This window comes from Arachis duranensis, chromosome 6 (genome assembly GCF_000817695.3).
Source record: "Arachis duranensis cultivar V14167 chromosome 6, aradu.V14167.gnm2.J7QH, whole genome shotgun sequence".
Classification (NCBI taxonomy): Eukaryota; Viridiplantae; Streptophyta; class Magnoliopsida; order Fabales; family Fabaceae; genus Arachis; species Arachis duranensis.
Window position 1 is genome coordinate 11,645,400 of NC_029777.3, and position 19,062 is coordinate 11,664,461.

Consider the following 19,062-nt stretch of genomic DNA (forward strand, 5'->3'; position numbering starts at 1 on the left):
GAAAAGGCACTGTAGCTAAAAGTTATTTTAATTATATACCTCTTTGATTTTTTTTATTCTTCTCATGTTAGAAATACAAAAATAAATAATTTTATTAACGAGAAAATAATACTTTAAATTATTCTCTTACCATTCTATTTTCATAATTTAATTTGAAGTGCTTTCAATCATACTTTGATTAAGAGACAATTTAATTAATATTTATAATATATGATAGCATTATCGTATTATTGCAATAAACAAGTATAGTTTCAAGTTAAAGGGAACAATCAAGTGAATACTAATTGAAGTTAGATAGGATGTACATAGCTAACCAACAATGAATAGTGATGGCACTATTCATTCAACTCCAAAAAGAATATATTTGGTTAATAGTCAAAATAATTTATAAAAGATCATGTGTTTATTACTTTGGTTTTGAAAAACTTAAATTGATTTTTTTATTAATTAAATAATAGTATATCATAAAATAATTATATTAAGTATTATTATTTAATTAATACAAAAATAATTTAAAATATTTTATTTTTAAAGATAAATTAATGGTACAATATCACATACAACTATTTTCATATAAAATGTTAGTTAAAAAATTGTTAGATAAATTTGATATGTTTGACTAAATTACCATCTAATAATTTTTAATTATCAATTTCAAATAAAAATAACTATGCGTGAGTCTTTGCTAAATTCCTAAAATGGTTCCTAAGATTCATTTGTGCACTAAAATCGTCATTGAGATTCCAATTGTATCAATTACGTCTTTGAGATTCGAAAAATTACATCATATTAGTCTCTGATCCGTTTTTCGTTAACGACACGCTGACATGCCTTGATGACGTGGACCTTTGGTGACACGTGTCACCTCATAGTTTGGCCACATGTAACGGTATGATGATGTGTCGGTTAGCGACACGTGGCATAGATGGTTATGCCACGTGTCACAATGCTATTTTGCTACGCGTCAAATTATGCCACATGTTCGAATATTATTTGTCCACATGTCATCCACTATGTTATTATTATATATGCACCAAATTAATCACTTACTTTGCATCAAATGACTCATTTTAATCACTGAAATTGAATATCGTGCACCAAATTAATCCCTTCATCAATTTTTTCTCATTTTTTTGTAAATATAAAATTCTCAATATTTCTTCATTTCTTTATACACTAACTTTAAATATACAATTTCTTATAGTAAATTTTTTAATTAATAACTTAATTTGTATTATTAGAGCACATTTTAGCTAAATCTAAAATTTTATTATTGCCTCTTATGTTTATTTGTATCTGTTTTAATACTGTTCAATCCATAGTTACAAACTTACAATTACTTATATTAATTAATAGTGTAATATATGAAAAGACTGTCTAATTAAGTTGTAGATAAAATAAATTTATTATAATCGACAATATAAATATATCTTATTAATTTAGTGAAAATTGAAAAGTCAATTATATGAAAAATCGGACATTTTTAAAACGGATGGAAATAATGAATTTATATTAGTTAATAAGTACCTTATCAAATATTTTTAAAATATTATTATACTCTTAACTTATACGCTTTACTAAATCAATATCAATATTTCATATAATTTTTTAATAAAATATTGTAAAAAACTTATGAATGGACTAATTTGGTGCAATACATTCAATTTCAGGGACTAAAATGAATTATTTGATGCAAAATAAGGGACCATAATGAATGACACATAAACAAATAATATTCGGACACATGGTATAATTTGACATGTGGCAAAATAACATTGTGACATGTGGCATAACCATCCATGTCAGCATGCCATGTGTCGCTGGCCGACACATCATATCGTTACACGTGGTCAAATTACGAAGTAACACGTGTCACCAAAGGTCCACATTATCAAGTCACGTCAGCGCGTTAACGAAAAATGGGTCAGAAGACTAATACGGTACAATTTTTTCAATCTCAAATAATTGAAATCTTATGGACGATTTTGGTGCACAGCGTGAATCTCAGGGACCACTTTAGAGATTTAGTCGTGAGCCTTTACCTAAACTAGAATGAGACCCGCGTGATACACGTTAAATTAGTGACAGTATGTAATAAATATTAAAAATGGCTATGTTTTGTAGAATTAAATTAAATATGTGTAAACTAAAGTTAAATTTAAAAGGTGTTTTGTTTAAAATAATTTGTAGTATAAAAGATTTGGATGTTGGAGTTGTACAAAGTGATACTTTTATTTGGTGGTTTGATTTTTGCATTTATTTTGGTTGATGGGCTTAGTCTTCTTATGTGGCACTCGTCCTCCTTTTTCTTTATTGGTTATTGTTAGAGTTGTTGCTTTATTCTTTCTGTCGTAGATTCTTGTGAAGGTATGTTCTTTATGAATTGTTGAGTTGTATGCACTTTCTATTGTGTTGTTTGTTTAATCTTTGCATGTATGCTCTTCTTCCGAAGATATATCTTGAATTTGTATGATTTTCTTTCTCCTTAATCTCTTGATGTGCATGTAGTTTTTCAATGACTTATACAATAAAAAGAATAAAAATGTGTAATTTTTTTAATAAGTTATTTTTAATAAGAAAATTAAAATAGTATAAAGTGAAATTACCTGTTAATATTTTTTTTGACCCATTCTGTCAGACAATCTCTCAAGTGATGCAAATTTAAAATAGTGTTAAAAAATGTTCAAAATTGAAAATTTAATTTCTTTCATAACAGTTGTAAGTAAAAAGTTTGCTTTCATTGTACCTTTAATTGATTTATACAAATCATTTGCATCTTCTATTTTAAATTTTTTTATAGTATAGACTTTTTCTTCTTATAACAAATGTTTGAATTTGTTCATCATATTTATCTTCATAATTACATGAAGAGATGTTTCCTGCAGTGTTAGTAAATCATAGTTAATAATTAGTTAAAAAAACTTATTACATTTATTTTTTTAAGTTATTAGAAAAGGAACAAGTTGTTTGTTCCATCTTTGCATGTATGTTATTCTTCTGAATAGCATATTGAAAGAAGTATAATTTTAACGATATTAAAATATAATTATATATAAAGTATTATAAAATAATATAAAAAGTATAAAAAGCAAAAATAATTAAAGTATTTTTTCGTAAATTCAATTTAAAAATATAATAAATATGTTTGTTTTGTACCTTTTCATCTAATATAATCATTTCTAAGTAAAGAGACCATTTTTCATTTGTGGGTGTTAATGTTTCTCATAGACGAATCACACGAACTTTGATAAACTAATTATATATTTGTTTGGTGATATTTTCCAAAGAATGATGCTCCGTTGAGTAAGTTTGAGATGTTGTGTAGTGCGAAAATAAATTTCTTGTGCTAAATTTGATGTTATTTGAAGAAATAGTGATAAAGAGACTTATATAAGTAGTTCAAATAGTATGGAATTTAAATATTTGTAATGTAAAATTTATTATGATTAATAGATTATTATGACATTTGTAGCATGGATGTTTATTACATTTAATGAGTTATTTATAGAAATTAATAAATTAATTATTCGAGTTATAAATTTATTGTGTTGTTTATAACGGTAAAATATAATAAATATAATGATACGAATTCTTGTAGGTTACAAATTTGGTTAGACATTATTAATTTTTAATAAATTAAATTAGAGATATTTAACTTCTGCAATTCAAAGAAAAAGAAGAATTCATCTTTTACATATATACTATTATATTTGAATAAAATATTTCTTACATAATAAAAATAACAATATAATTAAATTTAAACTATTGTATTTTGTCAAAATAACTTTAATCCTTTTTACTATTTCAAAGCATTTAAAGATATTAAAAAAAAAACATAAAAAATTTTGAAACGGAAAAATAAATTTTTTAATATCTTTACACGATAATTTAACTGTTTCTAAAAACATACATAATTGTTTATATATTATCTTTAACTATTACACATTGTGATAGTATTTGGGGTAAAACACTATATTAAGCCAATTGAGTGAAAAAATAACGTAAATACGCCAAAGCAAAAATCGTTTCAGCAATAAGCCAGATCGTATTTTTATATAATTCGAACCAGGTTGGTTCGAACTAGGTATTAGAGTAAATCGAACCAGGGTGGTTCGAATTAGGATTGCAGATTTCAATGTAATTCGAACCAAGGTGGTTCGAACTTCAACTTCCACGTAATTCGAACTAGGCTAGTTCGAACTACAGCCAATTGTGCCTTGCATATAATTCGAACCAAGTTGGTTCGAATTACCCTTGGAGAGATCCTTCATAAATCGAACCAAGGTGGTTCGAATTACCATTGATTCGGCTATATAAGGAGTTCGAATCACCCACATTCGAACTCCTTATTCCTCCCCCCTACCCCACAAAATCTCAGAGAAAACGACCGAGATTCTCTCCTAAGAAGACCTGAACGGAATACTCTGCTCATGGGGGACGATCCGGCACGGTTATATCGGTTGGACGGAGTCGCTCATATAGCCGGGGTCATCAACGAGGAGGTTAGTATGAAAATAATTTTTATTCTAGCGGTTTTTGTGGCTTAGTGGTTTTGCATGTGAGTTAGATGGTGGTTTATGTTAGTTGTTTATGTTAGTGGTTTATGTAGGTGGTTTATGTTTATGTTAGTGGTTTATGTTAGTGGTTTATGTAGGTGGTTTATGTTTATGTTAGTGGTTTATGTTAGTGGATTATGTAGGTGGTTTATGTTTATGTTAGTGGTTTAAATTAGTGGTTTATGTAGGTGGTTTATGTTAGCGGTTTATGCTAGTGGTTTACGTTAGTGGTTTATGTAGATGGTTTATGTTGGTGGTTTATGTAGATGGTTTATGTTAGTGGTTTACGTTAGTGGTTTATGTTAGTGGTTTACGTTAGTGGTTTTATGTTGGTGATTTGTTTTCTAGTTGCTTATCTTTAATGTAATGTTATGCGGTCTTATTTAGCAGAACGGTATTTTGATGATTTATCGTGCTGCTTATGGTTGTGGTTGGATTTTAAGCCGGTTTTAACTGAGCGTTTCATTTTGTGAGCAGCCCCAGCGATGCATTAGGAGCATGCGGCGGCAGCAGGGCATGCGACTTGATGACAGATACGTTCCGTACTTGCAGATGGCAGGTCTATACCATCTTGCAAGGCTGAACGACCGATGGTTCCGGCTAGACGAGGCCCTTGTCAGTGCTTTCGTAGAGCGATGGCGTCCGGAGACGCACACGTTCCACATGCCGTTCGGAGAGTGCACCATCACACTCCAGGACGTGGCATACCAGCTGGGTTTGCCAGTGGACGGCCGTTACGTGAGCGGGTGCTTGTCCGAGTTCCATATATACATCGAGGGTGGCCGTCCAGCCTGGGTCTGGTTCGAGGAGTTGCTCGGAGTTATACCTCCTCCCAGCCAGGTTCAGAAGTACGCAGTGAACTGCAGCTGGTTTCAGGAGACCTTCGGGGAGTGCCCTGAGGATGCAGATGATGAGACTGTGCGCCGGTATGCCCGTGCGTACATCATGATGTTGTTGGGCACCCAGCTGTTCGCGGACAAGTCAGGGAACCGGATTCACATCAGATGGATTCCGTACGTAGCTAGACTGGAGGAGCTGGGTACCTACAGTTGGGGTTCTGCCGCACTGGCTTGGTTGTACCGGTGCATGTGCCGAGTGGCGAACAGACATGTTGTCAAGTTAGCGGGCCCGCTTCAGCTACTCCAGTCTTGGATCTTTTGGCACTTTCCTCGGTTTAGGCCTGCAGGATATGATGAGTCGAGCTGGCCATTGGCTTCCAGGTACTATACTAGGCCTTCTCTATTTCAACTTGACATACATACCTGCGTATTTATTAATATTTCTGTTGATGTAACAAATGTGTATTGGTGCAGATGGTCAGGTTACAACCCTTCCGGTAGCGAGAAGGGTCCTAGAGTGCAGATGTGGAGGACCAGGATAGACCGGTTACAGGATGGGGAGGTGAGTATGCTACTTAACAAGTGTCCTTTTAAAATCTAGCATTTCTAGTTGTGTGGTAAATTTGCCCTGACAAGGGTGAGTTCCTTTTGCAGTTTCTATGGATGCCGTATGGTACTCCCGACGTACTTCAGGTTGTACATCCTGAGGTTTTGGAGCCTAGGCATATGGCGTTGTGGCGCTCTGTGACGGCGCTGATCTACTTTGCTGTGATAGAGTGGCATCAGATAGATCGTGTTCTTCCGCAGTTTGGTGGGGTTCAGCCCATTCCGCATCCCGCCCTGAACATTGACTTTTTGATGTCCAAGGACGGTAGAGGCGGCGATCGATGGTTCCCGTCTACTTTGCAGAGGTGGCATCTCCTTTGGGACTCTCGTCAGGACAGTGTGCTGAGGTTCGACGTTGTAGGCGACCCCGGACCTTCGCATGCGTTCCTTGACTGGTGGCGTCAGTATGGGAAGAGGTTCTTGTCTCCGGAGCCGCAGTTGGGGGATCCTAGAGCAGTTCCTATTCCGTTAGAGGCCTCACAGCGGGGTCCGGGGCGAGTTCCAGACATGGATCGTCCTGAGGACGTGCCGGACAGGCGTAGGGTTGAGAGGAGGATGGGTGTGGGGACACGGAGGAGCCAGCGTGAGTGGAGGTGGCCTGACCATGCTGTGCACGATGATTACGACGCCGGTCCCGCTAGAGGCGGAGGACGAGGCCAGCGAGGTAGGGCGAGGGGTCGTGCTGACCATGGGGACGACACCGACGATCAGCATCGGCCCGTTGGTGGGGGTGGTTCAGGGGCTGCTGCATCTGCTGGTACTACCACACACGATCATGGTCATGCAGGTGAGTGGTGTGGTACAGGGATGGCTGCCGGGGCTGACACAGGTGACGCTGTACTTGGATCAGGCCCTCTTGGAGATTACTTCGTTGGTGTGCCAGCCGATGACCAGCCTGAGCAGGGGGGGACACCTTGGCGCATCTCCGGATCACAGTGGTCAGACTTCATTGGGTCAGACACGCTTGTTGGGGACTTTGGGAGTCCACGCTTCCTTGAGGAGATCACCGCCATCATGCAGGGGGACGCGACTCCGCGCAGTGGTGTTCAGACCTCTGGCACACAGGCCCCGTTAGATGTTGATCTGAATGAGCCTCCATCCTCATCCGCTGGTCACCAGTTCTGTCTCGGAGGTACTCCTCCATCCGCCTTCACCGCTGCATCAGAGTCTGTCGCAGGGATTTCGGCGACACCCCTGCATGTTGCGCCACCAGCACAGCCTGCCCCACCGGATGACGAGGATGACATCGAGGATGTGGAGCCGTTGATCCGCCGAGGTCAGAGGGCACGGGTACCCCGTCGCTGTGGCACTAGGTCGCACCTGTTTAGATGATTCATGTTTCATGTGTTTTTTTCTTTAAAGTTCAATCATGTATGTTAGTGGTTTGTACTTTTTTTCCGATAGTTTGGACAGTTTCTAATATTTAATGTTTATTACTGAATAATATTTTATTTTAATTATTGTCTTTAAATAATACTTCTCCGCTAAGTTAACCCCAAATAAGAGCATTTCAAACAAAGAGGCATGTTAGAGTCTTTTCCGTCATCCTATTTGAAACTCCGTGACAGTGTTATGTCTTGTCACCCATTTTTTCACTCCACCAATTTTGTTCATTTACTTTATTATGTTGTAGTCTGTTCACCTATGTTTTTTTTTATTTCTCTTGTCGGACATTCACTTCGTAGGATCAACGAATCTTGAAACAGTTTAGTCATTATTTTTTTCTTATTAAATTCTGCATCCACGGAAAGTGTTGCATTATACATAAAAAATCAAACCGGTCTGGTTCGACCTATGATTCGTGACCTAGGCCGGGTTGGCGACATAGGCCGCACCTCTTTGGCCGGTTCGGATCTGCCTCGTCCATAGATAAACAGCTCAGTCAGTCTCACAGTAATTCAAACCGGTCTGGTTCGACCTATGATTGCTGTAATTCGAACCAGCCCGGTTCGAATTGCACGGAAACCCTCTCTCTCTATAATTCGAACCACCTTAGTTCGAATTACATTGATTCATAATTCGAACCAGGTTGGTTCGATTTATTAACAAATAAAACAAGCTAATTCGAACTAACCAGGTTCGAATTACTACCATTTTGAATTCGAACCAACCTGGTTCGAATTATATAAAAATGCGGTCTGGCTTATTGCTGAAACGATTTTTGCTTTGACGTATTTACGTTAGTTTTCCACTCATTTAGCTTAATATAGTTTTTTACCCTAAAAAATATGTATCAATAATTCAATACTCTATCTTAATTTCTAAAAATATTAAAAAGACTAAAATTTTATTTCCTTAAACAATCAAACATAGGGACTTAGGGAGGGTGATGGAAGACGGTGTTGAGACATAGTGGAGCCCACGAGGATCACATCAAGACCCATGAGTTTGACTTCCATTAATTAACCGGCCACAGCCGGTGAGTTTTGGTGGCACCGACACACATTTTCCGGTTACCGCTGTTACTTCTAATCAGTTTTAAAAACGTGACCCCGTTCCCGCACCCTATCCTTCTCAAGTTGTAATTAACAATACAGTTCTGCTACGTTACCAACAATATATCTGTCAACTTCTTCCAACTCTTATTTATAATTGTGTTTTATAAAAGTGTGTTTGTGGATGTGTTTAATAAAAATGTCTTTTTTATAATTGTATTTAATAGAAGTGTCTTTATAGATATATTTTCTGTTTCTGGATGTGTCTCTTTATATATGTATTTAAAATATATTAATTACTAGACACATCTACAAACACACTTCCATAAAACACAAATATAAATAAGAGTTGGCAGAAGTTAGCGGATAACATGTTGGTACCCTATACTTTTCCTTAACAATATCAATGTGGTTAATCCCAAAGGGTTTAGGTTCGATTCTCGGTGTTAATTCCATCATTTTGGAGTATTAATCACTCCTCTTTGTCTTTCTCTCTCTCTCTTACGCCCCGTGCTTCTTTTCTTCTTCTTCGCTTCTCTTCTCTCTGTACTTGCAAATTGCAACCTTTTCTTTCTTCCTCTTCTGTTAGTTGCGTTTCACGTGACACACCAAATCATTCAAACGCTCTCTCCGAATTGACCATACACAAGTTCGTACCAACTCTTTCATCTGCGTTTTTGGAACCATTTTATATAGATCTTGTTCGTTTCTTACTACTACTACTACTACTCTCACTTCACTTCTCATTCTCTACTTTACTTTCTTTGTATGACATTTTACTTGTTTTGTTCTTCAAATGTAGATATGGATGTGGATATACTTGTCATTTTATATCGAATCATGCATCAAAGTTTTCTCTTTGATTGTGGTTGGACTTATGGATTTGGATTTTAGATGCTTGTGGTTGTGGTAACTTCATGTTGTTGTTGATGTAGCGGTTTTTAACTAATGCAGACAAAGTTTTTTTCTTTGGTTGATGAATAGGGTTGGTCAAAGAAGAAAGATTGGCGAAATTGTGATACAGATTAGTGACAGTTGTTAAAATGGCGTCATTCAAATTATTGGAATATATATAATAGACAGCTTGCAAAATTTGATGATGTTGATGGAAATGGAACACATTTCGTTCTTATTCAGTCATCAACCACTCTCACTTTATTGCCTCTGCATTTCAAGATTCTTTTTTTAGATTTTTACTCAGAAAATGGTTTCCTTTAGAAGCATCTTGTTTGGTTTGCCATTCTTCTTCCTCTTTTTTATTTTTATTTTTTATTTTTATTGTGTTAAAGAATATTTCATTTTCAATGATATCACTTTGTCTTCGTCCATCATTCCTTTTTGCTTTCTAAATTTGACTTGGTTTAAGACAAATTAGTGACGTTCCTTTTATTTGTCTACTCTCGCTAAACAGAATATTGGAAAGTTTTATGTGTTATTACGATTTTAGGAATCTACTAGATTTTAAATAAAATTGATAAGATCGCGTTGGAAGCAATAACGTGTATCAAATAGCTTGGCATTATGCATCTATGTTATGTCTTCATATTAATATCTGTGTTCATTTCTTTTAAATGTCTGCTTCTGCCTACCGACACTGTTGTTGCTTTCTGCTGAAGTCCTGAATTATATTCGGTGGAAACTTTCTGCACTTGTCATCTTGCTGATTTTTCCATTTTTAGCTTGTGCTGTGCTTGCTGGTACATCCAGACAGATTTTTATCTCCTTAGTTTTATAAATTATGATCATTGTGATGAATGTTTTGATTTTTAAATGCCTTCAAAACTATGTTATAAATTATGCTTGATGAATGATTTTTACTAATAACTGTCTCTCTTCCTTTTGATTTAACCACTTTTGCAGGTAGATCATAGCTGTTTTTGAATCACTGGAAAAGCAGCCCCCAAGAAGTTCTGGAGTTTTAAGGCGGAGGAATCACTATCCTGGGAAGTAGGTATTGATGGTGGCTACATACTCTAGGAGCTGAGAATTGTGTTGCACCAAAGGCAGCTTGCTAAGGTTAGTTTATGCTATCATTCCCCCTGTCACAGCTTCTACATTAAATTGATATTTGAGGGAATTTGAAACCATGAAAGAAATTGAGAAGAGAAAAACTGCAAGGAATAGTGAGACCAAGAGTTCGAGAAGAACAGTAAGGAAAGAGAATATATTGCAAGATAATTCATCCAAAACATTAAGCGAAAAAGGAACAGAATCTAAGGCACCCCTGGCTAGACAAACCGCAAAAAGTTTTACAAGTGATTCAAACACGGTCTCAGAGAATTCGGAGACTTATGAAAACATGGTTATACATTATGTGGATGATGTTAACAGGTCTGAGGAGGTACCTGTTGAGATGAAAGTTAATGAAATGGTAGCTCGTGAAAGCAAAATTAAAGTAGTTGATGGTCATTCCAGCGATATGGAGAAAGAGCGAAATGATGGGAATGAAGAAGTGTCAGATACGGAGACAGTAAAGGATTCAGTATCATCACAAGGTGATTCTTTCACAAATGAGGATGATGAAAATTCTGAAAAAGCTTCTAAAGATCCCAAAAGTAAGGTTAGAGTAGCTCCTATAGAAGGCAATCGTCGATTAAGGGAGAGATCTGATAGAAAAACTAATAAACAAGCAGCAAAGGTATCCAATGGTAATCAAAAGAAACCTATCAACTCAAATAAAGGGCCTTCTAGAGTTACCAACAAAAACACTCCTTCAACCAATTCCAAGGCTGTGAAAGCTCCTGCAAAACTTTCGTCAGAATTGTCTGATGGAAATGGAATTGATGAAAAATCTGTTCATGTGGTCAAGGAAATTGATATTGTGGATGGATCCTCAAATGGTGCTCAGAGTGTAGGAAGTGAAGATGAAAGTAATGAAACAGTTGATGTTGAAATAAAAGTTGAGCATGAAGATAATGCAGCCATGCAATCAAAAATTGAGGAAATGGAAGTGCGAATTGAAAAGCTAGAAGAGGAACTAAGAGAAGTTGCTGCACTTGAGGTGTCACTTTATTCTGTGGTACCAGAGCATGGGAGCTCAGCGCACAAGGTGCACACACCTGCTCGTCGCCTTTCTAGGTTATATATACATGCTTGTAAGCATTGGACCCAAGACCGGCGGGCGACAATTGCCAAGAATACTGTTTCTGGCCTTATTTTGGTGGCCAAATCTTGTGGTAATGATGTTTCAAGGTATGTACATTATACCACATTGTTAAGATTTTGTCGTCTACTGATTTTGGCCTTTTTTTTTTAATCCAAGATTTTGGCTATGTATTTTGAACAATCAATATTCTGATCTTGATTTCTGTTATAGGTTAACTTACTGGTTGTCAAATACTGTTGTGCTGAGAGAGATACTTTCACAAGCCTTTGGGAGCTCATTTCAAACTAGCCACCTTGTGAGGTTAGCCGAGTCAAATGGGAAGTCGACAGCACTGAAATGGAAAGGTGGCTCCATTGGCAAACAAGGAAAGGGCTTTGTGAAGTTTGTTGAAGATTGGCAAGAGACAGGAACATTCGGATCTGCACTAGAAAGAGTAGAATCATGGATATTCTCTCGGCTAGTGGAATCAGTGTGGTGGCAGGTATAAATGTTTGTCTCCTATTGTGAAATTATCATTGGTGCTTATAATCAAGATATAGGTGCATTTGCTGATGCAAGGAAATAACCCTTCTTAATTTTGCTTGGTATAAGGGGGAGGAGTACATACTCCATTAGCAATAACTTTAGCTGCATGCTATGTTTTCAGGCCTTGACTCCTTATATGCAGTCTCCAGTTGGAGACTCGTCAAATAAGTCCATTGGGAGGCTTTGGGGACCTTCCTTAGGTGATCAGAAGCAAGGGAGCTTTTCCGTGAATCTATGGAGAAATGCTTTTCAAGATGCTTTTCAGCGGCTCTGTCCTGTTCGAGCAGGAGGTCATGAGTGTGGTTGTTTGCCTGTTTTGGCTAGAATGGTATGCTTTTTCTTTGTTACTTTTATCCTTCCTTTCTGTAAGGAGCTTTTCATTCCCCTTTACTTTGCTTGAAATACTGAGTAGATGTAAAACCTTTCTCAGGTCATGGAACAGTGCATAGCTAGACTAGATGTAGCAATGTTCAATGCAATTCTTCGGGAGTCAGCACTTGAGATCCCAACTGATCCTGTATCAGATCCTATTGTGGATTCGAAGGTTTTGCCAATTCCCGCAGGAGATTTGAGCTTTGGTTCTGGTGCACAGCTGAAAAATTCTGTATGTATATATTTGTTTGTATTAAACCTTATGGGGGGTGTCTATAACTTGAATTTGAATGTTTGGACAATAGGAAAATCTTCTATTGATTAAAGCACCAGTTTCTTAGAGGGATAGTCATTATGCATAAGATTCAAATTTTTGTTGCCTAGCATAGAGTATTGCTGTAGTGATTGTTGGAAATAAAAATGATAATATGAACTAACAAAATTGGGGTTTACAACATGTTGATGTGAACAGCACAACTACTGTAGTTTCACGTTTTCATCTTATGGAAAGTTTGTTTAGGCTTATGAAAGGACTACTTGAACTGTAGGTTGGCAATTGGTCTCGATGGCTTACTGATATGTTCGGCATGGATGTTGAAGATTGTCTGCAAGATCAGGAGAATGGTGAGAACGATGAGAGCAGGGACAACGATAGCAAACCTAAATCTTTTCTTCTCCTTAACGATTTGAGTGACCTTCTAATGCTCCCAAAGGATATGCTTATGGATAAACAAGTCAGACGAGAGGTTAATTCTCTTCTGTACCATTTCCCTTTCACTTTCTTTTTTGTTGCTCTATCATTATGTTTATTCTGTTTCTTTAATTGCTGAGCAGGTATGTCCATCCATCACGCTTTCGTTGATTATACGGGTGCTCTGCAACTTCACTCCTGATGAGTTCTGTCCAGATCCTGTTCCAGGAATTGTGCTGGAAAATCTGCATGAGGAGGTTTGTTCATAATTTAGTTTTTTGCTTGATTTAATCAAACTTGTGAACATCAAATTTTGTTATTCAACTATACTATGTTATGAATGATTGAATGTCAAACTTAGTTATTGTGGTTTCTCTAAAGATTCAAAACTAAACCTGTTTGCTTTTAATAAATGAACAGATATATTATTCTAATTCTCTCTCTGATAATGCCTAAAATATGAATTTCATGGAGCACCTATACTATATTACTATTAAAGGTAGTACTAGTTTTACTGAATTTATTTACTTTGTCTTTAGTTTATGGCGGAGAGGAAGTTGTCACCAGAATCTGCTAGGAGTTTCCCGTATGCGGCTGCTCCTGTTTTCTACGTTCCTCCCTCCTCGGCTAACGTGGCGGAGAAAGTTGCAGAGGCCGGAGGAAAGTCTCACCTAGAGAGGAATGCCTCAGCCGTTCAGAAGAGAGGATATACCAGTGATGAAGAACTGGAGGAACTTGATTCCCCTCTTACATCCATCATTGATAAGATGCCTTCATCTCCTACAGTTACTGCTAAGGGAGAAGGCCATCACAACGAGCAAGGAAGTATCACAAATGTTAGATATCAACTCCTTCGAGAAGTCTGGTCCATGTGAAATCCTGCATTCATACTTTATGTGTTTCCATCAAGTGGTAAAGTGAATATGTAAGATATAGGTGCAATCAATTGTTGATTGAGGAGAGAAACAAATGAGAAAGATTCAAGATAATTTTAGAATCTTGGGTAATAGTGAAGCATGAGTTTGCAGTTTGTGTATATAAAGGAGAAGTTGGTATAGCACAACATTTGAGGATTTGATTTGTTCTGTTGTTTAAGTGTCTATGATCTATTTGTAATAGAAATTGTAATGTTGATTTATTACTATAAAAGTATTCAAGCATCTATTACAATATACAGGGCTTATGCATTGGATAATGTCTATGCTTTTAAACTCAGGGTTACTTGTTTGGTTAAGGCACAAAACCTTGATTAAGTTTACTTCATGGATTATATTGATGCAGAATTACACATAATCCTAATTACTGAATGTGTTGCTATCAGCAAATGAGGCACTGAAGGTTAAAAATTTCAAACCAATTCTCTTGACTCCCAAAATATTGACTTAAATATTTAAGTTTTTGATCTTTATAAATATTTCTTAAAATATTTGACTTAAACAAGTATATTATATGGGACAATTTATTTAAGCCTAAATCTTTTTACTTCACAAAGTACGACAGAATTTCAGAAGTAGGCATCACATGCACAAAAAGCTAAGCCTAAAACAACACAAAAAAGGATAGTTTATGAACAAATACAAGATGGTACCCATTAGACTACCATTAACAGTGGTAATTAACCTGTGCGAAACATTGAATGAGTCATTGCTCAAACAATTTCTATATTCCAAATTCATCACATTCCAAATAAAATAAAAAAGGAAACATGTGAAATATAAAGCTGATAATTTACATTACAAAGACTACACCCCCCAAAAAAATGTATATAATCAGATTGGAATATTGGAGTGTTCCTCATTTGGTGGTTGATCTTGCAAGTTTGCAATGCAAGTCCTTAACTCAAGGGACTGAAGAGACTTCACAACTTCCACCATTGATGGCCTCTTCTCAGGAACCACTGAGGTGCAACGGAGAGCAATGTCTAAGGCTCCAACCATTTCTTGGTGGCATGTGCTTGATGATATTCTTTGATCAAGAATTTGTTGCACCCCATTTGCTATATTCACTTTCCTCCTAACCCACTTCACTATGTCAATAATGGATTCACTTGATTCTGCTTTCTCAGCTTGTCTTCCACTCACTAGCTCTAGCAATACAACACCAAAGCTATACACATCTAATTGTTCAGTGGCTTTCTTGCTGTAACCATATTCTGCAATGGAATGCAACAGTATATCTAGTTAGTGCCATATTGTGCTATCATATCATGTACCACAATGAGAAAGCAATTATATGTTGGTGTTTAATTTAAATGCATCGTGTGACATCCGATCAGGTGCTGCCATGTAAACAAGAAGAAATCATTTTTGTCTACATGGCAGCATTGTCATCTGATTGGATGTCACGATGCATAGAAAAACTCATCACATGTTTTATAAGATGAAATGATCAATTTGCTGAACACACTAGGTGGGAAATATTTGTGCAGTGAGCTAATAGTAAGATGCACTTATAGTTTCTGTTTGACAAATATTCAAGGATGCAACTTCAAATATGAAAATGTGAAATCAAATGTTCATTCTGTGGTCATGGATAACTACTTATATCAGTAAATTTTAAGAAGAATTCTGCCTAATTTATCAGCTATCAAGAGATACAAGCTCTGCCATCAAATTTGCCAAGAGACAGAGAAGCCAATTTATAAGTCAACTAAAACAGTTCACCTAAGAAACCAAGCTATTACCTTAGAAAGTTAACAATAGATCAAAATTTTAGAAATTACAGCATTGCATTTTCAGCTGAATGTTTTCACTATAGAACTGTTAAAACTTAAAACCTTTTATGTAATTCACATAACATCTCATACCTGGTGCAATATAGCAGGAAGATGGTGCTTCAGAATCCAAAGTAGACTGAAATGCAGCTTCTCCAAGAACTCTATCAAGAGCAAAATCTGTGAGCTTTGGCTCAAAGTTTGCATCCAAAAGAATGTTACTGGACTTGACATTGCGGTGAAGCAATCGTGGGGCGTAGTCCTTGTGAAGATATGCAAGTCCCTGAGCAACTCCAATGGCAATCCTCAACCTAACACTCCACTCCAGCTTAAAATCCGGTCTCGAAATCAAATCCCTTAAGCTCCCTTCATTCAAGAACTCATAGATAAGAAAAACTGACTCATCAGAGTGGCAGAACCCCAGAATCTTAACAATGTTCTTGTGCCTAATCTTTGCCAGAGTCTTGACCTCGGATTTCAAACTCTTTGAGGACTGATTCCTAAAATTCACTAACTTCTTCACAGCAACAAGTTCACCACTTGGCAAGTTCATAACATAAACTCTTCCGAAAATGCCACCATTTCCCATTGAACTCTTCTCATTCATTCCTATGAGGAGATCATGCTCAGTGATCCTGAGGGGATAGAAGAACACTGATCTCCAAACACCTACTTCATTGTTTCCCTTACATGATCTCCTATACAATACAAAGCCACCAGCAACAATGGCAGTACCAGCAACAAAGGCTAAGGAGATCAGTGCACATGTTAAGGTTGTAATGCCACCATTTTTGTGTCTTCCAACTTCATCAGAACAAGAATTGTCCAATCCAGGGCCACAAAGACCAGGATTTCCTTCCAAGAATGAAGCAGGAAGACCTGAAATCAAGGAATATGGTACTTTACCTGAAAGATCATTGAAGGAAACATTGAAAAGTGCAAGCTTCAGATTCTGAAGCCCTTCTGGGATTGGACCAGTGAGGTTGTTATCTGAGAGGTCAATGTAAGTCAACACTGGAAGCTCAGCAAGAGAAGAAGGTATTTCTCCAGTTAAACTATTATCAGCCAAAGAAAGTGAAACTAGCTTCCTGCATTTATTCAGTTCTGGGATTTGACCAGAGAGAGAATTGTGTGAGAGGTTCACAATGCTCATAACTGGTGAGTCACAAAAATTTGGTGGGATTTCACCATAGAAGTGGTTGAGTGATGCTGAGAATCTGTATAAGCTCTTAACAAGGCCAAGACCTTGAGGAATTTTGCCAGAGAAGGTGTTGTTGTCAAGCTGAACTTGCTCCAATTGTGAAGCTTCAGATACTGATTCAGGTATTTGACCTGAGAATCTGTTGTTCTCAGCTCTAATGAGCTTCACTTTTGGCAATGACCACAATGCAGAAGGTAAGTTACCAGAAAAACCATTGTTTTGAACTTGGAACCTCTCAAGACTCTTGCATTCACCAATGGAATTGTTTGGTATTAAACCAGTGAATGCATTTGTGTGGAGGCTGAGATGTATTATAAGGCCTTTGCAAATTCCACTTGGGAATGGCCCTGAGAGCTTGTTCTGTGAGACATCAAAGGAAACAAGGTTCTTGAGAGAAGAAGAAAGTTCTTGAGGAACTTTACCCGTGAGATTGTTCTCAGAGAGATCTAAATGAGTTAAGCCAAGTAATCCCACAAAAGAAGGTGGAATTTCTCCTTGGAGTGAAGAACCCTGCAGCATAAGCTGCTTCAGGTTCTTGAGTTCACCAATGTCATGTGGAATCTCACTCTCCAAGGTTGGATTCATGGACAAATCAAGAACCTCAAGCTTGGTTAAATTTCCAAAGATAACAGGAACAGAACCTGAGAGCAAGTTGCTCCCCATGTTAAGTACTTGGAGATTCTTTAGTGAGCCTAAGGTATCAGGGATGATTCCTTCAATTTTGTTTCTGCTGAAATCAAGAACTTTGAGAGAAGAAAACTGAGAAATCTGAGATGGGATAGTTCCCCATATGAGGTTGTTGCTGATGTTTAGAGTCTCCAGTGAGCTGCACTGTGAAAGATGAAGAGGTATGGGTTGGTTGAAGATGTTGTCAGCAAGGTTGAGATAAGACAAACTTGGAAGGTCACATATGGAAGCTGAGATATCACCAGAAAGATTCAAACTTTGAAGGCTGATTGAAGTTACAGAAGGTGGGGTTGTGCTAATGGAGCAAGAGATTCCAGTCCAGTTACAGTGGTGTGTTGATGTAGTGTTTGACCAAGTTGACAAGGCATTCTTGGAGTCTTCAATGGAGGCCTTGAAGGACAGAAGGGTGTCAACCTCTGATGATGATGAACTAAGCTTGATAAAGAATGCAAAGGTAAGAGAGAGAAGAAGAAGAAGAAGGAATAACGGGTATGTACAGAATTTAGTAGTAGCCATTAGCTATCACTATGCGTTTGTGATTGTGTTTGTGTCTGCAAATGTAAAGAGATCTTTCTCTTCTTTGTGTTCTTTCAGCAAATCTTTTCTTTCTATATATTCACTCTAATCAAAAGCCAGGGAATGTGAGACTCTACAATAGTCAATGCATATCAGATAAATATAAATATGTTCTCTCTAATATCCCCATCACAACATGTCAAAAACTAATATATCACAGATATGATCTTTATTTAATGTTTGTTGCCGGTTGCTCAATAAATTACTATATATACAATCAAATAATCAATCTCTAATACTTATTTATACGGATGAATAAGCTAATTACTCAATCAACTTTATCATTTGACTAACTCGATTACTCGAGTAAATGTCTTTTTGTTTAGACAATGACATCACATATATATTAAAATTAACCATTAATATAGAATATATATTAAAATACATATTAAAAATAAATAAAATTACATATATTTATACATAAATATATAGTAATTAATTTTAGTATTTGAGTTAGTGTGAAATAATATTTTTGTTTTTGAAATATATATCACTGTATATAACTTCCTTCATACTCGTTGATATCACTTATTTATCATTAGATGAAGTGTGATTTTTTGTAAAAGTAGAATTTAGAATTCATGTAATAATGAATGAATAATATATGAATCCAGAATAGATATTTGATTTTCCATTTTTCTGCATGAAATTGCGTTGAGTTATGAAGCCTTTGCAAGACACAGCACAGGCCTCAAGAGAGCTTGGTGCCTAGTTTTCAACCATGTACCCCACCATTACTTTATTCTTCTTTCTCT

At 36.5% G+C, this 19,062-nt stretch overlaps 2 protein-coding genes across 6 annotated transcripts; one reads left to right on the plus strand and one right to left on the minus strand.

The window, feature by feature from the left end:
* Window positions 1-8,856: 8,856 nt before the first annotated feature.
* Window positions 8,857-14,302, plus strand: LOC107492923 (uncharacterized). Of its 5 annotated transcripts, XM_016113995.3 has the most exons (9): window positions 8,859-9,085; window positions 10,297-10,452; window positions 10,768-11,628; window positions 11,753-12,023; window positions 12,189-12,395; window positions 12,498-12,671; window positions 12,988-13,185; window positions 13,274-13,387; window positions 13,670-14,302. In XM_016113995.3, exons 3-9 carry the CDS (start codon window positions 10,790-10,792, stop codon window positions 14,003-14,005), a joined length of 2,139 nt encoding a protein of 712 aa, XP_015969481.1. In that variant the 5' UTR covers window positions 8,859-9,085; window positions 10,297-10,452; window positions 10,768-10,789; the 3' UTR covers window positions 14,006-14,302. The 5 variants fall into 5 exon arrangements, with proteins under 5 accessions (XP_015969477.1, XP_015969476.1, XP_015969481.1 ...); XM_016113991.3 differs by having other exon boundaries at window positions 8,857-9,137; window positions 10,297-11,628; XM_016113990.3 differs by having other exon boundaries at window positions 8,857-9,085; window positions 10,297-11,628.
* A 322-nt stretch (window positions 14,303-14,624) lies between these two features.
* On the minus strand, window positions 14,625-18,392 carry LOC107492922 (probably inactive leucine-rich repeat receptor-like protein kinase At5g06940). Its single transcript, XM_016113989.3, has 2 exons — window positions 15,937-18,392; window positions 14,625-15,282 (listed from the first exon to the last, which is right to left on the minus strand). Exons 1-2 carry the CDS (start codon window positions 18,245-18,247, stop codon window positions 14,900-14,902), a joined length of 2,694 nt encoding a protein of 897 aa, XP_015969475.1. The 5' UTR covers window positions 18,248-18,392; the 3' UTR covers window positions 14,625-14,899.
* Window positions 18,393-19,062: the final 670 nt, after the last annotated feature.